General features: G+C 35.6%; 1 protein-coding gene across 15 annotated transcripts in view; it reads left to right on the forward strand.

The window, feature by feature from the left end:
- Positions 1 to 26,582, forward strand: part of dnc (phosphodiesterase dunce) — a 551,064-nt gene that overhangs the window by 452,267 nt on the left and 72,215 nt on the right. For all 15 annotated transcript variants that reach the window (XM_074095100.1, XM_074095096.1, XM_074095099.1 and 12 more), the window contains one exon: positions 21,540 to 21,641. In XM_074095100.1, the coding sequence (XP_073951201.1) occupies positions 21,540 to 21,641 (102 nt within the window). The remainder of the gene's footprint in view (positions 1 to 21,539; positions 21,642 to 26,582) is intronic.

Below are 26,582 nucleotides of genomic sequence, written 5' to 3' on the forward strand. Positions count from 1 at the left end.
TGAGGACTGCTTAAGATTTTTTGTTTCATCTTTCGGAAATCCAATTTTAATGATATCAACTAAAAAGATATAAATTACGTATGTATCAACCGTACACAATACTTCGTATTGCAGTTTCAGTGTATCTAGATAAGCGACTCTGGTATAATAACGCGACGAGTAGCATGTCGTTGTACGGGATGGGTGGGATTGATTTGAGATATAACACCACATTAAGGCAACCTAACCTTTACGTCGTTAACGTTGGTTTTCAAAGAATTAGTTCGCTAAAGTGGCGTTTGTCGCAGGACTGATGAACGATGGAGCAGACGAGTCCTCGAATAGAGACCATGGACGGAAAAACGTAGTGTAGGGCATCCTGAGGCACGGAGCAGACCTTAAGAGGGTCGCTGGCGGCGGATGGATGCGAACTGGACACAGAGTGTTGTGGCGCGCCATGGAAGAGGCCTATGTCCAGCAGTGGACTGCTGAAGGCTGATAATGATGATGATGAACCTTTACGTTGCAATGCAAAAACATCGTAGTAACAGAATAACGTGTTTTAACGAGCAACAAGAATAATAGATAAGTTTTAGCTTCATATTTGTAGACCCTGTTATTTTCATCCAGACCGTTCTGTTTGAGTATAATAAAATGTTCAGATTATATTTCAAGTATAAATAAGTGCTCGGGGGAAATAAGTGTGGCCCTCGAACTTTATCTACGGGCTGCCAGTGACGAGTAACATGCTATGCAAATTTACTGTGAGTTGCCTCACTAAATGTATTTATATGTAACCTTACGCAATACCTAAACATTTTAGCACGCCGATGAACTTAACCAATTTTCATTGCATTACGAGCGTTCGCTATTTCAATTTAGGTGTAAAATTTAGTGTATTATGGTGATTTAATCCATTATGTTTCCTGTACGTTATTCTTACTTCGTTTACCTTCGTTTTCTGTCTTCTTATCGCAATACTAAAGATACAGCTCTGAGACAGAAGGACAGACGGACAGCGTGGGCTTAGTAGGGTCTCGGTGACATCCTTTGGATACGGAACTCCAAAAAGCAGACTATCACATCACAGGCTTTGATTTCCATTATAACATTTCATCATCATCATCATCATCCCAGCCTATATACGTCCCACTGCTGGACACAGGCCTCCTCTCATAACATATACATTTGCTTGCTATATTTTCCTAATCTTTAGTTGGCATCAGTTGTCGTTTAGTATAATTATGATGATTTAAAACCTATTGTCGTACGCTTTACTGTTATTACGAGCCAAGTGTCACTATTTTTACTACGCCTTTGAATATTATACTATACTAGCCTGTTAACCGCGACTCTGTCCGCGTAGAATTCGTGTATCGCTATCCCGCGGGAATCATGCAATATTACGGGACAAAAACTGTCCTATGTTCTTCCGCGAGACTTGAACTATCTGTATACCGAATTTCATCTAAATCGGCTCAGCGGTTTAGACGTGATGCGGTAACAAACAACAAACAAACAATTAAAATATTAGCGGGATTATTGGAACTATCTACATATCAGATATGAATCGTTTTTTTTCTCGATTTCCATTAACTTCGACAGGCGGCTCAGTGAATAAATCTCAGACGAAAATTATTGCTCTTAAACTATACGTTTTTTTTTTAATCGACTGAATGGCAAACGAGCAAGTGGGTCTCATGATGGTAAGAGAACACCACCGCCCATAGACACCTGCAATGCCACGGGGATTGCAGATGTGTTGCGATTGCGGATTGCCGGCTGTCTTACTCTCCACGCCGAAACATAACTGCTGCTACACGGCAGGATTAGCGAGCAAGATGGTGGTAGCAATCCGGGCGGACCTTGCACAAGGCCCTACCACCTGCAAATCTGTAGGCAGCAACATTTGTATTTCGCTTCACGTTAGCCCGGCAACGCGCCGAATCCGAATCAGTATCTGTTAGTTATTTTTGAAAACCAATAGTCACGCAACGTCTATATTTCAGCCACTAATACGTATGATTTTTACCTGAATATCTTCCTCAAAATATAATATTGTCGATATCTTATTCCAAGGACCTTTTCCTCGGAAGTGAACCGATAAACTGATCACGTTTCCCCCTCATATATTGTACGGAGACGTCATCTGAACTACGCCCCGATACAGATACAGATACTCGTAGGTTGGGTTGTATCCGATGTTAACACCGATACTTCTCCTGCATAACGAACGATGGCGATTTGAAATCGATCACCTGACGGTAGATTATCGTTGAGTGGACGAAGAGCCTTGAAGTCTATATCTGCAGTTTTCTATTGCGAGTAATATCTGTGAATTAAATATCTCTATAGGTACATTCCTGATGATTCCTGATAGCTTGATAGGGATTTGTCACTCTTTTTTGTCAGTCACTTTATTCTTTTAGTTACAAGAATTAGATATGTGCGGAGACCTGATCTCTATACGTAAAACGCATCCAATGTGGCAACTCCTTAAGGTAGATAATTTTTTCTATTTGTTCAATTTCTACTCAGAAGATGTCCTTGTGTTTGAGATTTGACACGGAAGATTGATTCTAGGTACTCTTACTGGACTACATTAGAAGGTACATATAATGCGATTCAGGCCGCATTCCTTGTCGACGATTTTTAGCATGTAAAGCTTTTTACATAATTATAACGCAATGCCCAAAGCTCACCATCAATGCAATACGTCCTCCGTTACTTTTTTATTTCAAGAATGGGGCGCTTTAAAACAATTGACACTAATTGTATGCATCATGCAGGCGCAGGGAATACGGGCCGATAATAGTGAAGCTTCATGTTTCGCATGGCAATGTGCTGTTACGTTGGATTTAAATACAAATGTTTTAAAACAAACATTGCTCAGCGAGAACTATTTAGTTCTAATTGACTAAATGGCATCAGTAATTAAGAAGCAAGTTGTTTAGATGAACTAATTGGATCCATAGGCCCAGTGTATAAGGAAGCAATTGAATTTAATATATTTTACTATTAGCTGTTACTGTTCTTCTCTAGAAACCGTTTTAATTATTTTCTATCAGCGAGCAGCAATTTTCAGTAGAATACTATTATTTGATAGAAAAAAGAATTAGGAGCTGTTTCACCGTCCATTGATTAGCGTTAACCGATGGTTAAATGTGATGCCGTATCCGTCTATTCGAAGAAAACAAATAGAGACGGCATCACACCTAACCGCCAGTTAACACTAATCAATGGATGGTGAAACAGCTCCTTAGTCCAATATACACATAATGAAAAAGTTAAAGACCATTGACTTCCTAAAAAAATGCGCGCTCGCGTCTCATAAATATATTGTCTGCATAATTCTAAAATAATATTGGTACATGTGTATATAAATCCATGAAAAAAATGAACATAATTGCTCCGCTACGAGCTGTTCAGTAAGGATGTTACGAGCAATTTCCGTTTTCTCACTCAGGGCCTCATAAAACCAATTTTCGCACCCATACCTGCCACTGACTTTTGAACTGTGAAATTCTTATTATCGCCTCAACCCACGACTTACGTACACCTAATCCGGTAAATTAGGTTTCGTATGAGCATATAAAATGCATGAGTAAGATAGATGCACATCGGTTCGAAAGGGTAGCAACTAGCAACTGATTAAAATGTAGCTACCTGAATAAACGTTATATGTCCATGAAGCTAATTTTCCAGTCTCGGCACCGCCCGACATAAATAATGTACGAAAAATAAACAAAAAGGTTCGATTAGATAAATACCTAAGTTAATAAATCACAGGTGAAAAGGCAGGTTGCAAAAGCAACAGCGCAAATTACTTTCAATTTTAGGAGCTTCGTTTCGGGTAATTGTTTTCATGCGAAAAGCAGACTGGAAGGGCACTGAACTTACAAATTTGTGCAATGAATTTATTTTTAAGTAGATATACAGATGAACGGGCTCAATTTAGGGTTCCTGTTGAGGATGATTAAAGATTCAAAGTTTCGTTATTTATTTTTGGATGGTCCCAACCACAGTTCCAACATACTTTTTGGGTCTGCCTGGCACTCCATTCGTTATGGGACACTTTTGTACTCGTAATTCGAAAAAGATAAAGCACAGAAATTTATGAAAGTTAGACTGCTCGTAAATAGCTGGAATTCTGGAATAACATAAATAATAATAAATAAATAAATATCATGGGACACTTCACACCAATTGACCTAGTCCCAAACTAAGCAAAGCTTGTACTCTGGATATTGATACTAGGCAACGGATAAATACTTATATAGATAATACATACTTAAATACATATTGAACATCCAAGACCCGAGAACAAACATTCGTATTATTCATACAAATATCTGCCCCGGCCGGGAATCGAACCCGGAACCTCATATAACTATAACTACTTTTTATTCCTCAATTCCCACTTGATTGCAATAAAAACATAAATTTTAACAGCTTTGATAAGAGACATGGAATTCTGCGCGGGTTTTTTATACAATGTTAATGAATTTCACGATTAAATTTTTGGGTAGTTATTCCCATAAGAATTTTTACGAAATCTCGGAAATCCAATTCGTTTGCTAGGCCTAATGGTTTACACGTGCAAAGCCGCGGTTAAAAGTTAGTTTTTATAATAATCTCTCTGCCTGTGTGTCTTACTAATACTGTGCATAGCCACGGTAGGTAGGTAGATGCCGTGAATACACTGTAATTACAAATATGGTTCCAAAAATCTCATAATTATGTTTCGTTGTCCAATATCATGGCTCTATGACGGGACAGTCACCAACACATTGCTCGCCTGAATTATTAAAGTTCAATGTTTTGCGTGGAACCTTTTTAAATATTTTAAAAGTGTGGAATAAAATAATTGATAATCATTTGTCAAGTCACCTTTGACTTTGTCATGTCACCATAAAAACCCGCGTGGAAAATATATTATCATCAAAATTTTATAAATTTATAATACGTGTATAATTTCCTATAGGTAATATATAATTTAGCGACATGTTGGAATTGGAGGAAAACTTTTACAAAATGAGGTAACGTGACTTTCCTATTTTTTATATCGCGTATTGCGTATTGTACTTAAAATTTACTGATAGGTCTGTAAAGACGTCATTATAAATATCAGAGCTCAAATCTAGATCCTCAAAAATATCTGAAATTCTAAATAGGCAACACGATAGACAATTATTATTGACAATACAGCCGTGTTCAGATTTTTTTGAGCTCCAATGTTTATGAATAATGAAAGTGACGGGCATACATTTATACAAGCTTGCCCTGTTCGTTTATTTATTAGGGTCAAATCTTGCAAGTTAAATTTGACCCATTTCCAGTAGTCTGATCGACTTGAAGTTATATTAAATCTGGTGTGAGAATAATCTGATAGTGACATCCTGGTAGTCCGGCCAGGATCGTCCCCACAGGACGGAACTCTTCAACGGTTAATGGCATCGACTTGAAATTTGGTATTCAAATGTAGTTTGAGTGACAATACAAGTACAGTCAACAAAAAGTACAGTCAGCAAAAAAAAGCTTGTATTAAAAATGATTTTTTTACCAAAAACTTATTAGATAGTGCTTCGAATCACCGATGCAATTCTCAATTGATGTTTTACATATTGAGTAAGTCAAACAACGCAAGTAAAGCAAACACATTTTATTTTAATTCCCAATAAAACTAACGAACAAAATCAATTTTCCAATTTTTTATGAACGTACTGTTAAAATACAAGCGTGCTCTTGGTAATTAATTAAAGTAAAACGGACGAAGAAACTGTTCGCCATTTGCATTTTGCGAAAGTGTTTGAACAACGGTACGAAGTAGAATTTTCACGGCTCGAGGCAAACTTTCAACAATTTTCTTGAGTGATTTCTTGGCTGCAAAGGCAGTTTACGGACAGAATTTCTGCTAACATTACTTTCCTATAATGACATTTAGTTTTCATAAAGCTTTTATTTAACCTTTGCAAGTAAATTAATATATACCTGTCTAAATAAGTTTTACGTTTCAAATCTTGCAAATTGAATTAGGTACATTCGTTTCCAGTGGTCCGATTGACTTCAAATTTGACAGTAGGCATAATAAATGCATTCTTTAATTGGTATTATATGATGCCGTGTTTATTGTCTTTATCATTTGCAATGGATTCTAATCATAATCATTAGTAACAGCTTCTACATACAAAAAAATATATGTAGGTACAGTCAAGGGCAAAGATATCGACACGGCAAAAGTTGCAAAAATATGTATACACGACTTTATGCACTTAACATTAAGGCCGTGTATACATATTTTTGCAACTTTGGCCGTGTCGATATCTTTGCCCTTGACTGTACTATTTTATTTATACTCCTTTACTCTTCTACCTTCACAGTATTCAGACATTTAATATTGCAAAATTAACTGTGGTGCCCATGATCGCATCATACATATTTTATTTTTTAAGCAAAAAGGTCAAACATCAAAGAATAGTTATTTGTGCAACAAAGGAGCAAAGTTGTTTTTTGTTGCGAGTGTTTATTTTGAATCCCGAGTAAGCGAAGGTTTCTATAATTGAATCCTGAGAGCAACAAGGGATTCAACTACACGAGATGCAAAAAAACTTTGGTCTCGTGTGACACATACAATTTTTCACCTCAGCAGCGAGAACATAATTTAAATGTAACATTAGAATAAAACCACATACACCTACCTGTTAACAAAACAAACACAATTTTATAAATATAATCCGATTATAAAGAAACAAATATAATAATCACATTTAAAAGCCTTACTCAAAAATGATACGTACAGTCGCGATTACATCTTTAAAAAGTCACCAGAAAGTTAAGAATGTCAAACAATCGGAACGAAAAAGTGTCCAGTAGGTACAACACAAATCTCATACTCATAACATGCATTGTAATTTGAACTTAGAACTTCTTGTAAAATATGTCATACTTTGTCTTTATCTTTGGGTCATTAAAAAGGTTGAACAATAAACGTATAATTTATTATAAATGTTATTAAAGCTTTAAATATGATTTTATTAAGATTTCTATTACATAAACATAAATAGATTTGTTACAAATTCATTCAATTTGACAAGTATTTATTCCAACTGTAGCTAGAGGCAGTATACGGAATTATTTTTTAAAAAAAAACAAGAGAAGCGGCTTTCGTGCAACGAGGTTGCATACTTTATTAAAATATCGGGAAAATTTACATTTTAGAAATATTTCGTTGTCATGTTATTTATTAGGTATCGATATATTTTTAACACCATAAATTTAATTTAAGATTGTAATCCTATCTCTCGCTTTTTTCCTGTTGAAGTGAAAGTAACAGATCAAAGTGAAGTTCAAATATTTGGAATTAAGTGAGTAGACCCAACACTCTACTCAGCATTTAAAAAAAATGTTAAAAAGTTACTTTGTCTCACGGAGTGAGCGGAATGCGATTTTGCTCACTGATTTCTCATAGCAAAACCTGCCTGTTTGAGGTGCTGAGGTGAAAAACATATTTTTTTAAATAGGTACCTCCTCTTCCCGTTTCTAACATATTTTTTAAACTGATCAGTGCCTCTAGTGTGGCGTTTTCACAAAACATTTGTTTACTATTCGAAGACGTAAATCGAGCGTTCGATCGTCGATACGTAGCCGCCACATGTCCACGGTGCGGCGTCGTCACCCGTTTTCGTTACGATACACGGACGAAATAGTTTACGTAGCAAACCTATATAGCTACACTCACAAAAGTTGTTGCGCAAACTTTCCGCTCGGGAAAATATACTAAGCATACATCATCAAGCAAGATCGTATTCAATTTCAAAGTTATCGTTGAACAATAATGAAAAAATACATACCTACAAAAATAGATCCTGCCCTTCTTTTAAGTTAAGATTAACGCACGAATTTATGAAAATGTTTTAGTTTCCGCTGAAAAACTATGACTAAATAGTAGATTGTACAACAAGAGCATAAAACGAGCCATTTTACCCAAGACGTTCATATAGCCACCCGAGCCGGTACGGCAAGGGTATAGACACGTCGAGGCAAAGAAGAGAGTAGCCTATATGTTAATCCAGGGTATTTATTACCTGTATGGTATATTTCATGCAAATCCGTTCAGTAGTTTCTGCGTGAAAGAGTAACAAACATCCATCCATCGCCATAGGTACTTAAAGAAATGTGCTTATTTTTTATTGTCCATCTTCTTCCCGCCATTACTCGTTAAATATTGATCTCAGAGAAAAAATGTATAGAACCTTTTTTGTAGAGAATTTTATGTAGATTCCTTATGTCTCAGAATATTATTTGCTGTGGGCCAGCGTTTACGAGTTATTTACGAAAAACTAAACAATGGGTCCTTTACAGAGTTAGCTCCACCCCCACCCATCAGTACTTTTAGTAGGTATGTGGTTTAAAATACCATTCCCTACAACTATGCCAAAATTCGCTTATACATGATTTTTCCCCTGAGAGGCAGTTTTTGGTCTTCTTTGGGTAGGCTATTAATTAATTTTACTTTAAATTTTACCGAACTCCTTCAAACAACAAGAAAACGGATAACAATGGGAATGTCTTTAAGATGAACATCTTCGTGTAGGTAAATAGCGGGCTTCTTTATTATATACCCTGAGAACCTTCTGCTCAAACCGTATTTCAATTCCTACAGCAAGATATTATTTGATTCAGAAGTCAAATCCTTCTCTGGAAGTAGTAAATTACTTTCGTCTGCATTAAAGAATTTACGTCTGGCGGATACAATTTATTATTTCTACAGGTAATTAATATACTCAGCGGCACAAAATTTGGCCCACTCTCCATACAAAATTACCTTTTACTGCATACATTTGAGGGCCAGATTTTTTGCCGCTCAGTATATCTTTATGCTACTTATAAACCATCAAAGGTACATGAAACTTCTGGTTGTAACAGTTATTTGTACATTCATTGACAAAAATATCTGTATCGAAAATATCTGTTGCAACTTTATTAAAATATATCCATTAGAACATATCAAATGTTTTGAATTCTCAGTCATATCCGATGTTATTGCCAGTTAGCATATTAAAACTGGATTTATCATCCATTGGAACTTGTCTGGCTTATTATTAACAATCCGAGCTTTTATGTTTCATATTTTATTTCTTTGTTGTTTTGAACTACGGCCCAAGCCCTCTAATTCTGAGAGGAGGCCTGATCCCATCAGTGGGACTTATATAGGCTGGGCTGATGATGATGATGATGTTTTAGTAAAATTAAATGATTTGATTTGATAAACACTTAGCGTCCACCTCCTTACCTATTAATCGTGTGTTCTATACAAAAGACGTTTACTTGACTTTTACATACTTTTTTGTCTTCGTATTTTGTGTGTTTTGGCTTTCTTTTCAGAATTCAGAAGTTTTGCCATGGCAACCCATTCTCGGGTGATCAGCTGGGCTACTACGGAATTCGAAAATCGAAGTTTGTATCGTACCGTCTCTCCCACTCTCGTATATATAATACCAACAGCGTCAACGGGACGGCAAGACACGAAGTTCGAATTTTACACTTCATAAACCCTTCACAAGCCAGGATGTTCAAAGTTGACCAAACGCGAGCAAGTCTCATGTCCACTGACTACCAATATTTTAGTAAATTTTCGTTTCCGATTCAACGACATTGGCTCGCAATAAAACTGTTTACATGACGAATTGTACAAAACTCAATATAAGCGACATCGTAAACCGGGGAATTAGGTTTTATTCAATTTAGCGCGCGTACGTGATTTGGCGGCCCCTCTGTCGTCAAAATTAGAACACTAAATTAAGGAATTCGAACAAATTGCCATTTCCAACATATTTGCTTTTTGTCCGTGAATGTAGTGAGCTGGAAAAATACGTCGGAGCCTGGTTACTTTTTTTCTCTTTTGGAGAAAACTGTCATGTTCAGCTGATTTAGCTGATTAGTTTTTTATTTTAATATAAAGTAAGTACCTGAAGTTGAAGTTGTCAAAGGGATCTTAATTAGATCGTCAATTTTCATCATTACTTATCTCGGTAGTAATTATATGGCACGCCTTACCTATCATACTTTCAACGCATCGTTATAGCTAAGTGTAAGCAGTACCGATCAATTTACTAATAACCAATTCACTTAATGTCATACTAAAATGAGTAATGTACAATAAAGTATTTTATATTATGGTTTCTATAAAACTTGCCAACCGGATACTGTTTTTTTTTTTTATTCGACTGGTTGATGATGAGGTCTTTCCTACTTTTACACGTCTTTACCCACAATTATATTTAGTCGTATTAGTAGGCCAACAGGGCTACTACGAAACTCGAAGTTCGTGTGGTGCGGACCCTCTGACACTTATACTATTAAATACGAGAGCGAGAGGGACGGTACGATACGAACTCCGAGTTTCGAGTTTCGTAGTAGCCCTGCTAAAGTTACTCATACAGGTGGCTTTATTCAATTAGCAAACACTCAGCGTCATGGGTACACGTTAGTAAGTTTTTGAAGTAAGAAATTGTATTACTGTTATTTGTACGCATACTATTCTAAAAAATTTTAGCTCGCTTTAGATACAAGCTTTTTTTCTGACTGTATGTAAATTGTTTTAACTTTACTTGCATTGTTAGTGAACTTACATAGTATTTATATAAAATTTGAACTTAATCTGACCAATAGGAATACCTTTATTGTTATTGAATTCGACTTCTAAGCTTTGGCCTAGAGACAAAAAGTTAAATAAAAGCTTGTAATAATAACATGTAATGTTTAATTGTTAATTTGTTTACATAAAACATCGATCTAATATAAAACCGTAGTCTTCCGGTGCAATTTTAAGGTTGATAAATAAGATAAAAATATAGATAATTCCCTTCATTTAATCGGTCAATTAACCTGCGATATTTAAAATTTTATCTTGTTTTGGACGTGAATGACTACAGATTAGTTGCTTTATCTTACGAGACTTATCCCAATATAGCTTGAAGATTTCAGACTTTGATAAATGATAACCTAATGACATGTCGATTTAGTTTTTAACACGTCCATAGTTCAGTGCTCCAAAAACACGAGAGCTTTAACAAGCATGTATCACATGAAAATGCTTGGAGTTATGCAAACCTATATTTGATTTTATATTTGTGAGTCTTTATTTAGAAATCAACGGAAAAAATGTGAATCAAACCCTAAATTAGGTGAATATAACTTTCTTTCATATACTTACTATAATATTTTCATTGAGTAGCTAATACACATTTTCCCGCTCGCTTAACATAATCCAGCTGAGTGGGTAATGGATTATTCTTTCCCCTTGCTATTCCAAACTTGTCCGCGGACACCAAGCTAAAAGGTTTTACTTATAATAAACATAGGAGTTGACACAGTTACATAAAGTAGTATGTATTTGACCGTCTTTGAAAAAACGTATGTTCCATCCAATGCCCTATTACTCAATCTCATTGTTTTTCTATTTCTTAGGATGACCTCTAGTAATAGCCTGTACTAAATATTGCCAATTGCAGTTTATGATTTAAAATTTAAAGAGCTTTTGAGATGGAAAGAACAAATGAACAAAAAAAACGCTGTGGACTTACAGCCTTATTCATAAAAAGTTAGAGCCTCCTTGAAGGCTCCTTGAAGGCCCGATGCTAAAAAACATGATTCATAAACGTCTGTTAGCGCTAATCAGTCGATCAAGGCTCTGCTAAAGTTAGCGGACCGTAGACCTCCTTTATCTCCCTGCTAAGTCACAAAATGGCCGCCACAAGTTTGAACAGCTGACTTTGACAAGAGCAAAAAACCATACCGAAGATATTTTAGTGAAGGGTGAAGTTACGCAAAGATTAAAAAAAAACCAGGAAAAAATATTTTCAGGAATTTGTATTTAAAATCCTCTAAATTAGCAGCAATAAATTAACAATAAGTATGAAAAAAAAATAGGATGATTAACACAATTATGGCTTTTTGCACAACATAAACATGCGGATCGGAAATGGCGGGAAAACAAACTTCTCGCTTTTTATTTTTTTTCCTGCTAATTTGCTGTCACTGCTGTCAACTTTTTTTTTTTAATTATCGATTAGGCCATTTTTTGTCTTTGATTTGTCAAGGTGGCCAACATAACGAGTCTAATCAGTCTATCAGCGGCTCAACAACTAGCAGACTGCTAGCAAGCGTTTATGAATCATACTTCTTGACAACCGTCTAACAAGCTTAATCAGTCTGCTAAGTAACAGACCGATCAAACCTCAATTAAGGATTTTTTATGAATAAGGCTGTTAGTATTTATAGTATAGGGAAGTGGTCTACTTAAATGTTCAAGAAATTACTCAAATTCTGTAATTCATTGATTCAGATGTTATTTCGCGTCTGCACTCTGTCTATGTCTATGTCAATAAAAATCAACCTTTGATGATTGCGGTATAGCAAAGTAAAAGGTTGTAAGTATTTCGATAAGTTCAATTCTGAACGATATCTCTTAAGCCAGCTGTACTCAACCTGCGGCCCGCCAAGTTTCTGCAACTGTCATAAAAGATATATTGATTTTTAATCATTTATTTTAACTTTTAACCCTTTACCAGGCGAAGGGATATATTCCTCCCACATTTTATATCGGTTACCGTAGTCAGGTTTTAACTCCAAACCTCCTACAAAATATTTTGTCAATCCCTGAAAATAGTATTTTATTATCTTCATTCACAACACGCTTCTAATTCGCGTAATATATCTTTGGCAGCCGTATAAATTCACTTGAACTCTAATTTCAGTAAACTACGGAGAAATTGGAACACTTTCCTTAATTTCTATGAAACAGAAGTACGTAGTAAGTAGGTCGAACATTTTTTTGATATTTTGTAGATATTGAGTGTTGAAAGGTAATGTAATCGTAAACATTGCTAAATATTCATGCATTATTGTATATGACCAGAATTAGGATGTGGGTTGACATTATCCCATGGCCTTAGAGTTTAACTTTGCGGGAGCTATTCTTCCTATGACCCGGTAATTGGATTTGAACGGCTGCCAAAAATACATTATTGGATTTTGAAGCGTGCCGTGAATGATGATCATAAAATAATGTTTCAGTGATTGATATAATATGTTTCGTAGTAGATTTGGAGTTAAACCTTGACTATGATAACCAATATAAGATGTGGGAGGAATATATCCCTTCGCCTGATCAAGAATATAGTAATAAGACAAAATCGAGTATGACAGTTAAATACTTAGACAGGCGATGGGATGACCGTAACCCACATTTTTATTTCTGGTTTAAAGGTACATCTCCGACTTTCGTAAATACGTTTTTGCAAGGTACACGCTAGTTCTTAGGGGCCTGGTAAAGGGTGTTAATGCTGTTGAAAATCAATTCTGCGGCCCGCTGCTACTACCTATTTGTGACTCACACTATAAAGGGATGAATATGGCTGGTTTAATAATAATTATAAATTCATTTATTTCAGGCAACTTGGGCCATACAATACATACAATACAATATAAATATTCTTTATTGATCACCAAAAGCAGTACCTACAGAGACATTACAAAAATAAAAATAAAAATACCTTACAGACTAACATACATTTATAAAATCAAAAATATTTAAATTCTAATTTGGTGACAAAACGGCGTGACGCCGTTGAGTCACCGTCCCCGACGTCGAATTCAACTGCGGCATGGTGCCCCGGAACCCGGCGGAACACGACGTCTTTCTTCGGCCAGAAGGCAGCGCTCGTGATGGTCCCCATCAGCAGCCGCGGCACGCGCACCACAAACGAGCTGAAGTGAACGTAGTGACGCGACTGCAGCTGGAACACCTTCAGCGGGTATCCGCTCTTCTAAAACGAAATATCTTTTACAACAAACTGCTGGCTTGTCAGTACCGATAGCTCGATTTGGCCGACTAACAGACTGTCCGAGTACCTATTTAATAGGCGCTGAGGTAGCCGACTAACTTGACACGCTGTTTGATTTCGGCTAAGTTCGGGTGCAATCGGAATATACGTTTAGTTTAATTTCGGTTCGCTAATCACGCTACTCGTCATGCGTTTGTTTACTATTTGTTTTGCTTGCGTTTTAGTTAGGTACTTTTTATTTACTTACTACACCAGTCGATGTGTTTCTACTCGTACCATAGCAAAAACAAGACAAACTGTACTGTTTTTTTTTTCTGTAAGTTTTTTATTTTTCCATTTTAGGGTTCCGTAGCCAAAATGGCAAAAACGGAACCCTTATAGTTTCGCCATGTCTGTCTGTCAGTCTGTCTGTCTGTCTGTCCGTCCGCGGCTTTGCTCACGGACTATCAATGCTAGAAAGCTGTAATTTTGCACGAATATATATGTAAACTATGCCGACAAAATGGTACAATAAAAAATTCAAAAACAATTTTTTTTTAGAGTAAGTATCTCCCATAGACGTAAAGTGGGGGTGTTTTTTTTTCATCTTGTAGTGTGGGGTATCGTTGGATAGGTCTTTAAAACCATTAGGGGGTTGCTAAAATGATTTTTCGATTCAGTGATTTGTTTGCAAAATATTAAACTTTAAAGTGAAATTTTTCATTAAAATCGAGCGTCCCCCGCCTCTAAAATCTAAACGGGTGGGTGGAAAATTATTAAAAAATTCAGGATGGTAATAAGTTTATCAAACATAAAAGAAAAACTATAACGGTTCAGTTTTCTTGAGAATTATTAGTAGTTTAAGAGTATAAAACATACCTACCTAAACTTGGAATATTCCGTACAAAATACGAAATCCTTAGAGAAATATTAGGTACTTAGTTAATTTTTTCGTATTGGCTACGGAACCCTATTTTTGTTTACTGTTTTTTGTACAATAAAGAATATAAACAAACAAACAAACTGTAAAATTATCTAATTGTTACACGAGACAAACAACTAGTGCTCTTCGTTATAATTTAATATAAATTCTATTCAGTTATAAATTGCCGTACATTTGGCATCCCTTGCCGACTATTCGCCGACTAAAAATGTAGCCGGCTAGTTAGCTATCGCAACTAGTAGGTAAATCTTTACTAGTCAGCTTATAGTTCTGTTGCAGTGACATTATAACCAAGTCTCGCGTGCATCGGGACACTTGAACCATTTGCGGCTTCACGGCCTTGCACGTGTTATTTTTAGTGCCGTTGTTAATAAGGAAGAATAAAAGCGAAGTCGTTTTAAATAACAGACTACGTCGCAGGAAAATGGTGGGTTCACGTCTGTTGTTAACTTGACTCGTTCTAAACCGTGCTTGTCACGGAGATTAATCAAGGCCTGCATATAGAGAAGTATACTCACTACTATGGGAGCGTTCAAGTTTTATGTAACGCAACGGGGGGGGGGGTCTTGTAAAATATTACGATGCGTTACAGGGGGAGTGGGGGGTTCAAACAACGCGTTACGGCACGGTTTTTTTTAACAAGTCGATACTATAATGGGGTGCGAACCTTCACAAGATATAAAATGAACGTTAGCTATAACACGCTACGCTTCGCTCCCGTTTTAGCCTTCTGAACCTAACCTATCCGATTCGCTTCTGCCCGGTTTCATCATACTCGCTCGCTTCGCTCGCTCGCCGCCACATAATTAAACATTTACACATATTATCATGAGTGATATACCTAATGTATGTTATGTTAAAAGAAATTAGTCCATATATAAATCTTATACAAATTGAAGTTATATAAAAATAACGTTATATAATTTAAGCGTTTTCAAAGAGATTTCTAAGAAGCTTATCGATGCCACCGGCGACCGAAGAGCTGGCAGCTACCTCGCTCAAAGAATTAGCCTAGCGATTCAACGAGGAAATGCTGCCAGCATCTTCGGCACAATGCCGATAGTTTAGTTTTTAATTTAGTTTAGTATTATTTCTGCGTTTTGATTTAACGTTCATTATATATCTTGTAAACGTTATTAATATGAAATTAGATATTTTGTAGTTATATCTCGTGGGACGCACCCCATTATGGTATTTACTTGTTAAAAAAACTGTGCCGTAACGCGTTGTTTGAACCCCCCCCCTCTCCCCCTGTAATGCATCGTAACATTTTACAAGACCACCCCCCCCCCATTTCGTTACATACATCGATGTTACGTTTTTTGCTTTTGTTTGTTTGCTTGCACCAAAGTGTTTAATGAATAATAATTTTAAAATTTTAGGTGTTATGAACATTATTATATGCTTTGATCGTTATTTCAATTGATTTTATATATGAACAACGTTATACCTTACAAAATTATTTATTTCAAAATTATACTTTTCTTTCATTATATCCAGTGAACGTTATACTAAACGAGCTCATATAAAGTGAGCGTATATATATTATGAATATTATATAATAAGTTCTTACATCTCGTATTACTTACCCATTATAATGTGCTGAAAACGGCTAAAGAAAAGCTAAATAAATTAAATAGAAATGGTCATTTTGGTGTTCCGTAACATTTAGGAGGGGGGAGGGGGTACAGAAAAATGTTACTTCGCGTTACATGGGGGGAGAGGGGGGTCAAAAATCTTCAATAATTGCGTTACGTATTATTATTATTATATTATTACTTTACGCCCCCTACACACAGATTTTCTTGACAGAGACAATGTTTACCAGGCAGTCAGAGAAATGTTACTCAAGTATGTGTATTCGGTGAAAAACAAAAACAAATGAATCATCAGTCACAGGACAAATCGCAATCATATTTTTGAAAGCGTAAACGCGTGCCGTCAGTTCGAAAGTTTAAAAATATTAATAAGCTGAAATCATGTGAGATGATACATCGCGAGACGCGGATGATACCTTCTCTTGGCTAAGAGGCCTGGACCGCTGCCCAGTCGATCACGAGAGCTCTGCTGTAAATACCTGACTGATGGGAAATGGCACGTTCGTAGGTATTGAGGTGTACCGCGAAATTATCCACTAATTTCTACTTTATTTCACACGGAAACAGACACAGATAAAGTTTGATTGCCTACGCGAATCGAAATAAGTGGCTTTTGACAGCTTAGCTTCGGTTTAGTTATGGCAATGGCAGTCTGAGGTTCGCAGAAAATCGAATAGATAATGCTAGCTTTTGCCCGTGGCTTCGCCCGCGTGGAATTCAGTTATCGCGCGCTGTTCCCTCGGAAACTGTGCATTTTTCCGGTATGTAAAATAACCTATATCACTCTATGGCACATAAGCTATATCTATGCCAAAAATCACGTCGATCCGTCGCTCCGTTTCGACGTGAAGGACGGACAAACATACAAACACAAATACACACTTTCGCATTTATAATATTATATTAGTATTAGTATGGATTATGTAACATGTGTCCCTTCGGGAGAACAACAGTATACAATAATATAACACAATACTCCATCGTCGGTTCTTCCGACGATACAACAATTTGTATTTCTATTCGTTTATATCTGCATCGAAACTACTAATAGAAGAAAACAGAGCTTTAGTCCATATTCTCCATAATATCTGCGACAAGCTCTTCATACATATTTTATTCTCATGAATACATATTGAATACATTTTCTACGATTACATCGTAAATCTTCTCATTTTCTAAGCACCCTTTGCGTATCGGCTGGTGCGAATAAAATAAGAGAATTTAAAGTTTTAACTTTCACAGAGTTTCATGTTTACTATTTATGTGTAGGTAATAAAGAAGAGAGACTGCTAAAAATTACTTGAAACGAGTTTTAATTTGCATTGTGTAGCAGGTAATTGTTTTACCTCAAAATTTATAATAAATTCGCCTACTTAATTCATGTATGTTTAACACTTGTAATAAATCGGCCCCGTATAAAGTGGTGGCATTAATACGCGCCAACGAACCTTTACAGCGAATAATCCAAGAGACTTAAAGCCCGTAAAAAAACGTCATAAACCCTATGTGAAAAGTACAAAAGTCAAAAAGACTTATGTACCAACGTTTTAAATGGATTCGTATGATCTTTCTTTACTCTCGTAGCTGTGTTGAAGATTTTCACGTACGACGAATGACATTTTTCGAGCACGGAGTATGAAATTTTCCGCAACGAGCTTAAGTCTTTAAATACCGCTATATGCTTCATCATCAATTTTCACGGAATTACCAGCATTAACCTTTGGTGCTAAATGAAGTTTGCGTTAGTAAAAAGATGTCTCTTCGTTCCATTATCAATACAAACGTAGTCCTGGTCTCATTTGAAAACTAGGCAACAGAAGTAGATGAAATTTTGTAAGTATGGACTAGACGTAATTATCTATGCCTGTGGTTTTTCAGATTTTCATATAAATGTGTAATATCAGAATACAGGAGCTCAAAAGTTGACAAAAAACAGATGTCAACTTTGCACTATAATTACATACTAATAATCAAAAAACCACAGGCATAGAAAATATAATGAATACCTTGATTGTAAAATATCATTGATTTCTGTGTTATACTTTTCGTATAATATGGGGACAACGAAACCCAAAATTCAACTGCCCAAATCTTGAAAAGCCTACAGCTATCTAGATATACTATTAGCGGGAAGCGGAGAAGCGGGAGGGGATGTGTTAAAGAATTGTTGTATTCGACATTCAAAGGAAACAAAGCCACAAATAATGGTAAAAACAATGAGGAATTATTTATTTTTGTACTTTAATTGTTTTAGGGCATGGACACGACTAAATAGGTATATTGAACGTAGTTGTATTAATATAACTCCGCTTTTGTATTTTTATTGAATAACAAAACATCATATTCAAAGTTGTTCATTCATTGGTTCCATTTGTTCATTCACTAGAATTTTGCGTTCATTCACTGGTGATTTTAATTTTTTTGCCTTAAATTGTGGTATATCTTAAAATTATGCTGTAATACTGTTAAAAAATGGTGATGTTAGCCAACTGGAGTAGTTGGTTTTGCTGTATGGCATTAAATACTTGTGATGTATAGATATCATTTAATAATATTGTAAACCTGTTTAAAAAATATACCTCGTTGAGTTTCTTGCCGGATTCTTCTCAACAGAGGTTTTCCGAACCGGTGGTAGATGTTTTTGACATTCATAAGTGCTTGTTATTGAATAAAGATATTTTGCCTTTGACTTTGACTTTATACAAAAAGTAATATTTTAAATAAACTGTGCTCAATTGTCTGAAATTAATTTTCAAAGTCGAAAATTAAATTCCTTAAGGGTTCATTCACTGGTACGCTTACCCTATTCTAAAGTCGCATAAGTAGATACATAACAGGTAGGTCAGTGTTCTTGGTCAACCCTTGTCAGATTTACGAGTATATCACGCCGAATAAAACAACATTAAAGAAGGGATACATGATAAATTTTATGACATTATGTTTATTTCTACGGCTTTTAATCCTATTTAATACTATAAAAAACCGGCCAAGAGCGTGTCGGACACGCCCGAAATAGGGTTCCGTAGCCTTTACGAAAAAATTAAGTAATATCTTTCTAAGAATTTCGTATTTTATACGGAATCATCCATAGTTTAGGTACATTTTATACCTTAGGCTGCTATTTACTCTTAAATTACTAATAAATGTCAAGAAAACTTAACCGTTATAGTTTTCTTTGTAAGTTTGATATACTTACTACCATCATGAATTTTCTCAAATTTTTCAACCCACCGGTTTAGATTTTAGAGGGGGGGGACGCTCGATTTTTATGAAAATTTGTACTTTAAAGTTGAATATTTTGCAAACAAATCCCTGAATCGAAAAATCGTTTTAGCAACCCCGTAATGGTTTTAAAAGACCTATCCAACGATATCAAACATTACAAGATTGGATGTGAAAAATAATCACCCCAACTACGTCTATGGGACGTACTCTAAAAAAAATTATTTTATATTTTTTATTGTACCTTTTTGTCGGCATAGTTTCCATATATATTCATGCAAAATTACAGCTTTCTAGCATATTTATATATAATTATAGTATTTGTTTGTTATGCTTTAGTGCCTAAAGTGCTAAGAGAAAGTTTGTGACCCTGAGAAAGATATAGGTAGGCTGCATTTCCGCCAAACATGCGCGAGGTTGTGTTACGAAGAATGTGTGTTTCATGATCATGAACCATTAGAAACGCTTCGTACGACGACAACAAAGACCGAATGGCCAAGTAGTTAGAGAACCTGACTACGAATCTTGAGGTCCCGGGTTCGATTCCCGGCCGGGGCAGATATTTGTATGAATATACGAATGTTTGTTCTCGGGTCTTGGATGTTTAATATGTATTTAAGTATGTAGTATTTATCTATATAAGTATGTTTTTCCGTTGCCTATAGTATCCATAGTGCAAGCTTTGTTTACTTTGGGACTCTTTAGGTAATTCTTTAGGTAACCTATTCTCCCAGAGCACATCTTTGGCGGAAACAGCTGACCGGGTCGCAGAAAAAGTCACGGGCAATAGCTAGAATATAATATTTTCAAAAACTTTGTCACTGGTATTTTAAAGCATGTCGTATAAATTGTATAAAACTTCTTTTGATTTATAGTCCGTTCAAGTTTGTACCTTGTCTGTTTTCATAGTAAAATGAGTGCGCTAGTTTCTTCGAGTGACAGCATGCCTGTAGCTTTACCTTCCTGTTTCCAGGGTTGCTGTAATTTATGCATAGTGTTTCCTATATTGTGAGAGAATTGACCCAACGAAATTAGTTTGTAATGAACCCGTTGATAGATAGCGATGTTGATTATCGTTTAAAACAATCCCTACCTACCTTTACCGAAGATGTTTCCCAACTTCGAAGGAACGTCGAACTTAAATGTCAATTAAACTTTGACACAAGGTTTACGTACCTTGTCGGGACAAATTTTACCTTTACAAGATCGGGAGTGTTAAATTTGAAGATACAGATTTAGCCTGAAACTCTATTAACGTTCGTAGAATTTCTGATGTCGCGCAGCCGTAGAAAAACTTATTTAATAGATATTATATTCTCTTACCTAATTTTTTCTGGTCTGTCTCGTTTACAAAGCAATCTCTGTTCATATTTTGGTACTAATCAAGTAATCATTTTTCTTAGAAAAAACATAGCACGGGATTTTGAAAATTTCTGCTTTTGGGCTTTTGGCTTTTGCACCCTTATGGGTGGTGGTTAGCCGCGGCTTTATACGCATAACTACTCCAAATATTTATTTCAGTTCCGACTAATAGATACCACATTTAATACGAGCCTGTCAATTACGATTTAGTTTTCCATCTATTGAGAGAGGAAGGATGGAAACGAAAATATCACGACCTGTCTCTTTATCGACCTCTCCGCCCTTCTTGTCTCCTAATTGCTGACCTTCCGGGGATTTTCTTTTCCAGGAAAAATTTCCTTTGTTTACACCTAAAGCAATGAGCATGGAGTAATCTATTTTGTTTATCTTCAATTACACTCCAATGATCTCCTCCTCTTAAACATTCTGGTACGTGGTTTGTTTTGAAAAACCGCTACTATAAAAATCAACTTTTGGACGAAGCTTTGTAGTCGATTTTTCCGAAGTCTTAATTTGTGCTGTACGTCTGCATGCCATTATAGATTTAAGTTCACCTTGTTCTGTATTGTGCGTGATTATGATTATAATAGGGTTAATTTTTGTCCACAGTCACGGAGAAGACCTGATAGTTACACCCTTCGCCCAGGTGCTAGCGAGTCTGCGCAGTGTTCGCAACAACTTTCTATCTCTCACCAACGTGCCAGTATCCAAGTAAGTATTAATAACAAAATAATTCATAAGAATACAAGTACAGCAAGCCATAATTTCTAATATGTAGGGAAAATTAGACTTCGTGTGAATGCCACAGTTTATTTTATTCTCATGTTCGTTTTTTTTTTAATGTCAACGACTGAACGGCTCACACGAACATGTTTGTTGGAAACCAGCACCATACACTTCAATTTGTTTGATGTCGACTTTTTAATTGATCTACGTCTAGAATTGACAACAGATAGGAAACCGTATTATAACAATTAAGTTAAATGATTTCTCCCAAATTAGATTAATGTAAATCAGGATGTGACGAAACACCTACTCTAACAGTACTACTTACCTACAGGATGTAGGGGCTACAGTAGCATCTTAAATTGCTATATATAATCCGCTAGGATCTCTTCCAAAAATACACAGCTCAAAACTTATTTTACGATCAAAATCCTTTAAAATTGATCCTTGATTTACTGACGAAAGCAAACAACAATCAAGTTAATGGATACCAAAGTTTATGTTGAGCGAGCAAAGCCAATAAATAGGCAGCGCCGATTTATGAGATCTTTGCCACGTCCTTGAAGGATGAGAGAACAAATTGAATTTACCATGGAAATAAGTTGAGAGTTTTTGCATACATACTACAGATTGGATGTGTCAAGCTGTGTCCTCGGTACTTCTTGTATTTCAAATAAAATAGAATTCACGATCTCGTCATTTGAAGGGTGTGTCGCTTGGGTAATTGATGGATATGTACACAGACGAGCAAAGTTAACTAGTTAGTTTCCGTACAATATAGGTACTTAACTTATACAAGTGATTCCTCTTATTCTTCCTTTTCAGTTCATTATAAATTATCCGAATGAGTTATTGTAAAATAAATTGCACGCATTGCTATGCTGGATAGTTTAGCTCATGCTTTAATATAACGATTTTGATCTTTGGATTTAATGACATCTACCATTAAAACTAGATTTTTGTCAAAAATAATTAATAAGTCTGTCCTAGCAACTCCAGAACGAAGAAACCGTATTTCAAATAGAAACGTGTAATTACGTCTCCTGATGTAACAATTCGTATTCGTACGTTATATCAAAAGCCATATAAATTTTCAGCCGCTAAAGGTGGCGTATGTTTAATTAACTTGTCACATTTTGGGAAAATTGTGTAGGATACCGAAATTACCAGCAATTACTCGTCTTAATACTGCTATATACATGTAGACGGCATGACGACAACGAGCTTCACATTCTTTCCGCTGTTGCTGCCGTACATTTTGTCAGCGTTTGCTTAATTAAAAATCTTGGCTATGTCTGTATGTATGTATGTATGTATTCTAGACTTTCCTCGAGTTATTTTTAAAATTGTGTAAAATATTAAATCAACTTTTCAAAGTGCGTTTGTAGTATTTTTTATGATAGGGGGATCCCATTGGTCGGATGGCATCTGGCAGTCGGTTGGTAAACTGTGGATGAGACTAACACAGGACAAGGCAAAGTGGCGTGAAAATTAAGAGGCATTTGCCCAGCAGTGGGTAGATGTGGGATTTCTTTTTACAACATAAAAACTCGGGGAAAACACTAGTACAATACTGCTACACCTCAGGTCTTATGAACATCACTGTTGGATGCTTTGTGTTTATTTTCAAAATAATATCCACATAGATAATGAATTGAATTAGGCGTCTCTGCTATGAATTCAATGTAATAACTTTGCTACTCCACGGCCCGTTTTTTAATCTATCTAATTTCAATAATGTCAATTTAATAATTAATTAAAGTTTAACTTTATTCACACTTTAAATCAATATTGAATTTCAGTTTATTGAGCCATAGTCATAATTATACCTAGTGCGTACTTACGTACATTACTTACAGTTAGTAATTACGTACAGTTGCATACATTACTTTATCTACATCGATATATTAAATCCTCTACCATGCGTTCAAGAACCACTGAGAATGACCTGTATTGCAACCAAAACTATTTCTGCCCCACGGGCCACGGCCACGAGCTCCTGCGCCTGCAGATGAAGCCCCGCCCGCCACCGCTCCAGTGCGGTAATGTTATACCTAGTGTCATCCACGAAGACGCGTGATTTTGTCAAAATTAGACATTAATGACATTGTAATAAGAACCACGGCACGCGTCATCGTGAATGACTCTAGGTACCTATATAATACAATCTCCGAACAGATTAACAAGGGAAGTTAGCAAAAGACGCAATAGCCTTGATAATCAAAAATGTCAGACCAGCTACGTTAGTTGTCATAGTATGTAATTTAAATATAAATTTTTTGGTATAATATAGTTCCATCGATCAGTGCAGTGGCAGTACCGAGGTTGATAACACACTGCCAGTCGGTTTTTGCTCTTGTACTCTAAAACTGTGCTATGGCATGCTTAAACGTATTTGACAGCAAGCTGATTAACTTATAGAAAGTCTCTACCCTCTGGATACAGACTGAAGTCTTGAGTAGAGATCAGTCTCAGTGATGTTTAACATTGTTAGGCATCGTCCTAATAGAACGCGAATGCGCGATAATCGCGCGAGTAAGCGATGCAACCATCGATTGTCAGTTAAGACACCTATTCGAGTTCAATATAGTCTTAAGATCCGAACTTGAAAAGATCTTCACCGGTATGATAATAGAATGAAATGTATTTTATAATAAATTTAGTATTTTAGAAAATATATTAGAAATGGATTTGCTAAAAAAATCCTGGACAGGCTATTTTTAATTATTAAAAAAAAGATTTTTAATAAATTTTTGTTGCATCATCGAGATTATAAGACAATTTTACATTAACTTAAAAGTATAATACATATAGAATATGTAGACGTTGGGTTTGCTATTGTTTACCTGGACGAACTACTGGGTTGCCAGGTATAAACTTAAACAGGTATGTCGACGTCATTTACTTTCACTTGATAAGATAATAGAAAAAATTGTATATCAACGTAAGCGCCATTTTATTGTGAACACGTTGATATAGGGTTGTCTACATTTAATTAAAAATCATTAAAAATAAAATAAAAAAACTGCCTGTCCAGCATTTTTAGCAAAATCATTTCTAATACGTTTTCTAAAATACTAAATTTATTATAAAAATACATTTCATTCTATTATCAGACCGGTGAAGATCTTTTCAAGTTCGGATCTTCTACTAATATGTTTGATCGCGTGCACACGCGATGGTCGCATCGCTTAGTTCGCGCGATGATCGCGCATCGCGTACTATTAGGACGATGCCTAAATTATTGGATTAGATGAATATAAAAAAAATATGTTCCGAAGAATTAAATCTTAAATCAGTCATTTCTCCCTTAACACTGTGGCGTTTGGTAAATATGAGGCTTTGTACATACATTAATAGGTAAGAAACAGTCTAATCAGCACGTTCTATTTGTCTTTGTCTAAAGGGTAGAGACACTTAGTATACTTATTTGACACTTTTTGCATTTCTAACGCGTTTATACAAATATGTAGTTGATGGTAACTGCTTAGTCAAGTAACATCTTATAAAGGGCTATTTCAGTGTTTTTTTTCAAATAAAATCTTCTATAGGTGACCGTACTGTAATACCCAACTGTGAAGGGAAATGACGCAGTACACATCGCATTTAGACGCCTGTATCGGACAGGGTAATTGCCTGCAACGATTTAAGCTGTAGTTAGAGCAATTATGTAACTTTTGTCAAAGGAACTGGTGATGGCTACATTGTAGGTCCATTAAAGTTATCAACGTGTTAGTTACGCCGAACGTATTCTGCGCATTATTTTTCTGAGCATCATGCAGTCTGGTCAAAGGCATCGCAAATCGCATCACGTGCAAAAGAAAGTGAGTTATCGTTATATTTTCTACAGTAAGCTCTGCTAGGTACGCTGGATAAGCTGCCACACAAAATGGCAGCTCTTTAGTGCCGGGTAGTGCACCCGCCGAGTGTCTCTGGAATGAAAATTGATAAAACTATTGAAGTTAACCGCCACTGACACTTTTCTCTGTGATTTTTAGTTTCTAAGTATAAGTAGCATGAGTAATTTAGCATGTTACGTGACAACATAATATCACCTGTATTAATATCTACCACAGTACAAAAATATCTGACACGTCCTTCCGGCCCTACAAAAAGAGTCGTATTAGATAGTTATACACGCTTTGTTGTGTCTGATATTGGTGCTGGTGACTGTACAGTCAAGGGCAAAAATATCGACACGGCCAAAGTTACAAAAATATGTATACACGGCTTTATGCACTTAACATTAAGACCGTGAATACATTTTTTGCAACTCTGTACATAGGTACCTGCGGACCAGAATATCAGATACATTATACCATGCAAAATACCTCATACATTAACTTAAGACATTATTTATATTAAAATAACGTACGTTCATCAAAAAGACTCGTTAATACTTTAGAAGATTTAAATTAAGGAACAGATTATAACCAAGTTTTATTAAATTTGATTTTGTAGATATTCTAAAGTTTCTAATACTTTAGAAGATTTAAATTAAGGAACAGATTATAACCAAGTTTTATTAAATTTGATTTTGTAGATATTCTAAAGTTTCAAATATACTCAGCGGTACAAAAGGTGGTAGATTTTTTTTTTTGACATTCATAAGTGTTTGTTACAGCCTAAATTGAATAAAGATATTTTGACTTTGACTTTGAAAATTTGGCCCACCAATTCTGCATACATTTGAGGGCCAGATTTTTTGCCGCTCAGTATATATAATATTACAACAAGTATTGTATAGGTACAAGTTTGTAATTAGAAATTAGGTAATGAGAGTAATTATGGTGTGCTTAAATGCTGTGTACAATAAAATTGTAATCGTGTTGTAGACATTCTCATGTTATTCTTGTAATATTTAAGTTGTGTTGTTGTTTACAATATGTAATTGTACCTAATTAATAAATAAATAAATAATTAAAC

This window comes from Choristoneura fumiferana, chromosome 12 (genome assembly GCF_025370935.1).
Source record: "Choristoneura fumiferana chromosome 12, NRCan_CFum_1, whole genome shotgun sequence".
In the NCBI taxonomy this organism is placed as follows: domain Eukaryota; kingdom Metazoa; phylum Arthropoda; class Insecta; order Lepidoptera; family Tortricidae; genus Choristoneura; species Choristoneura fumiferana.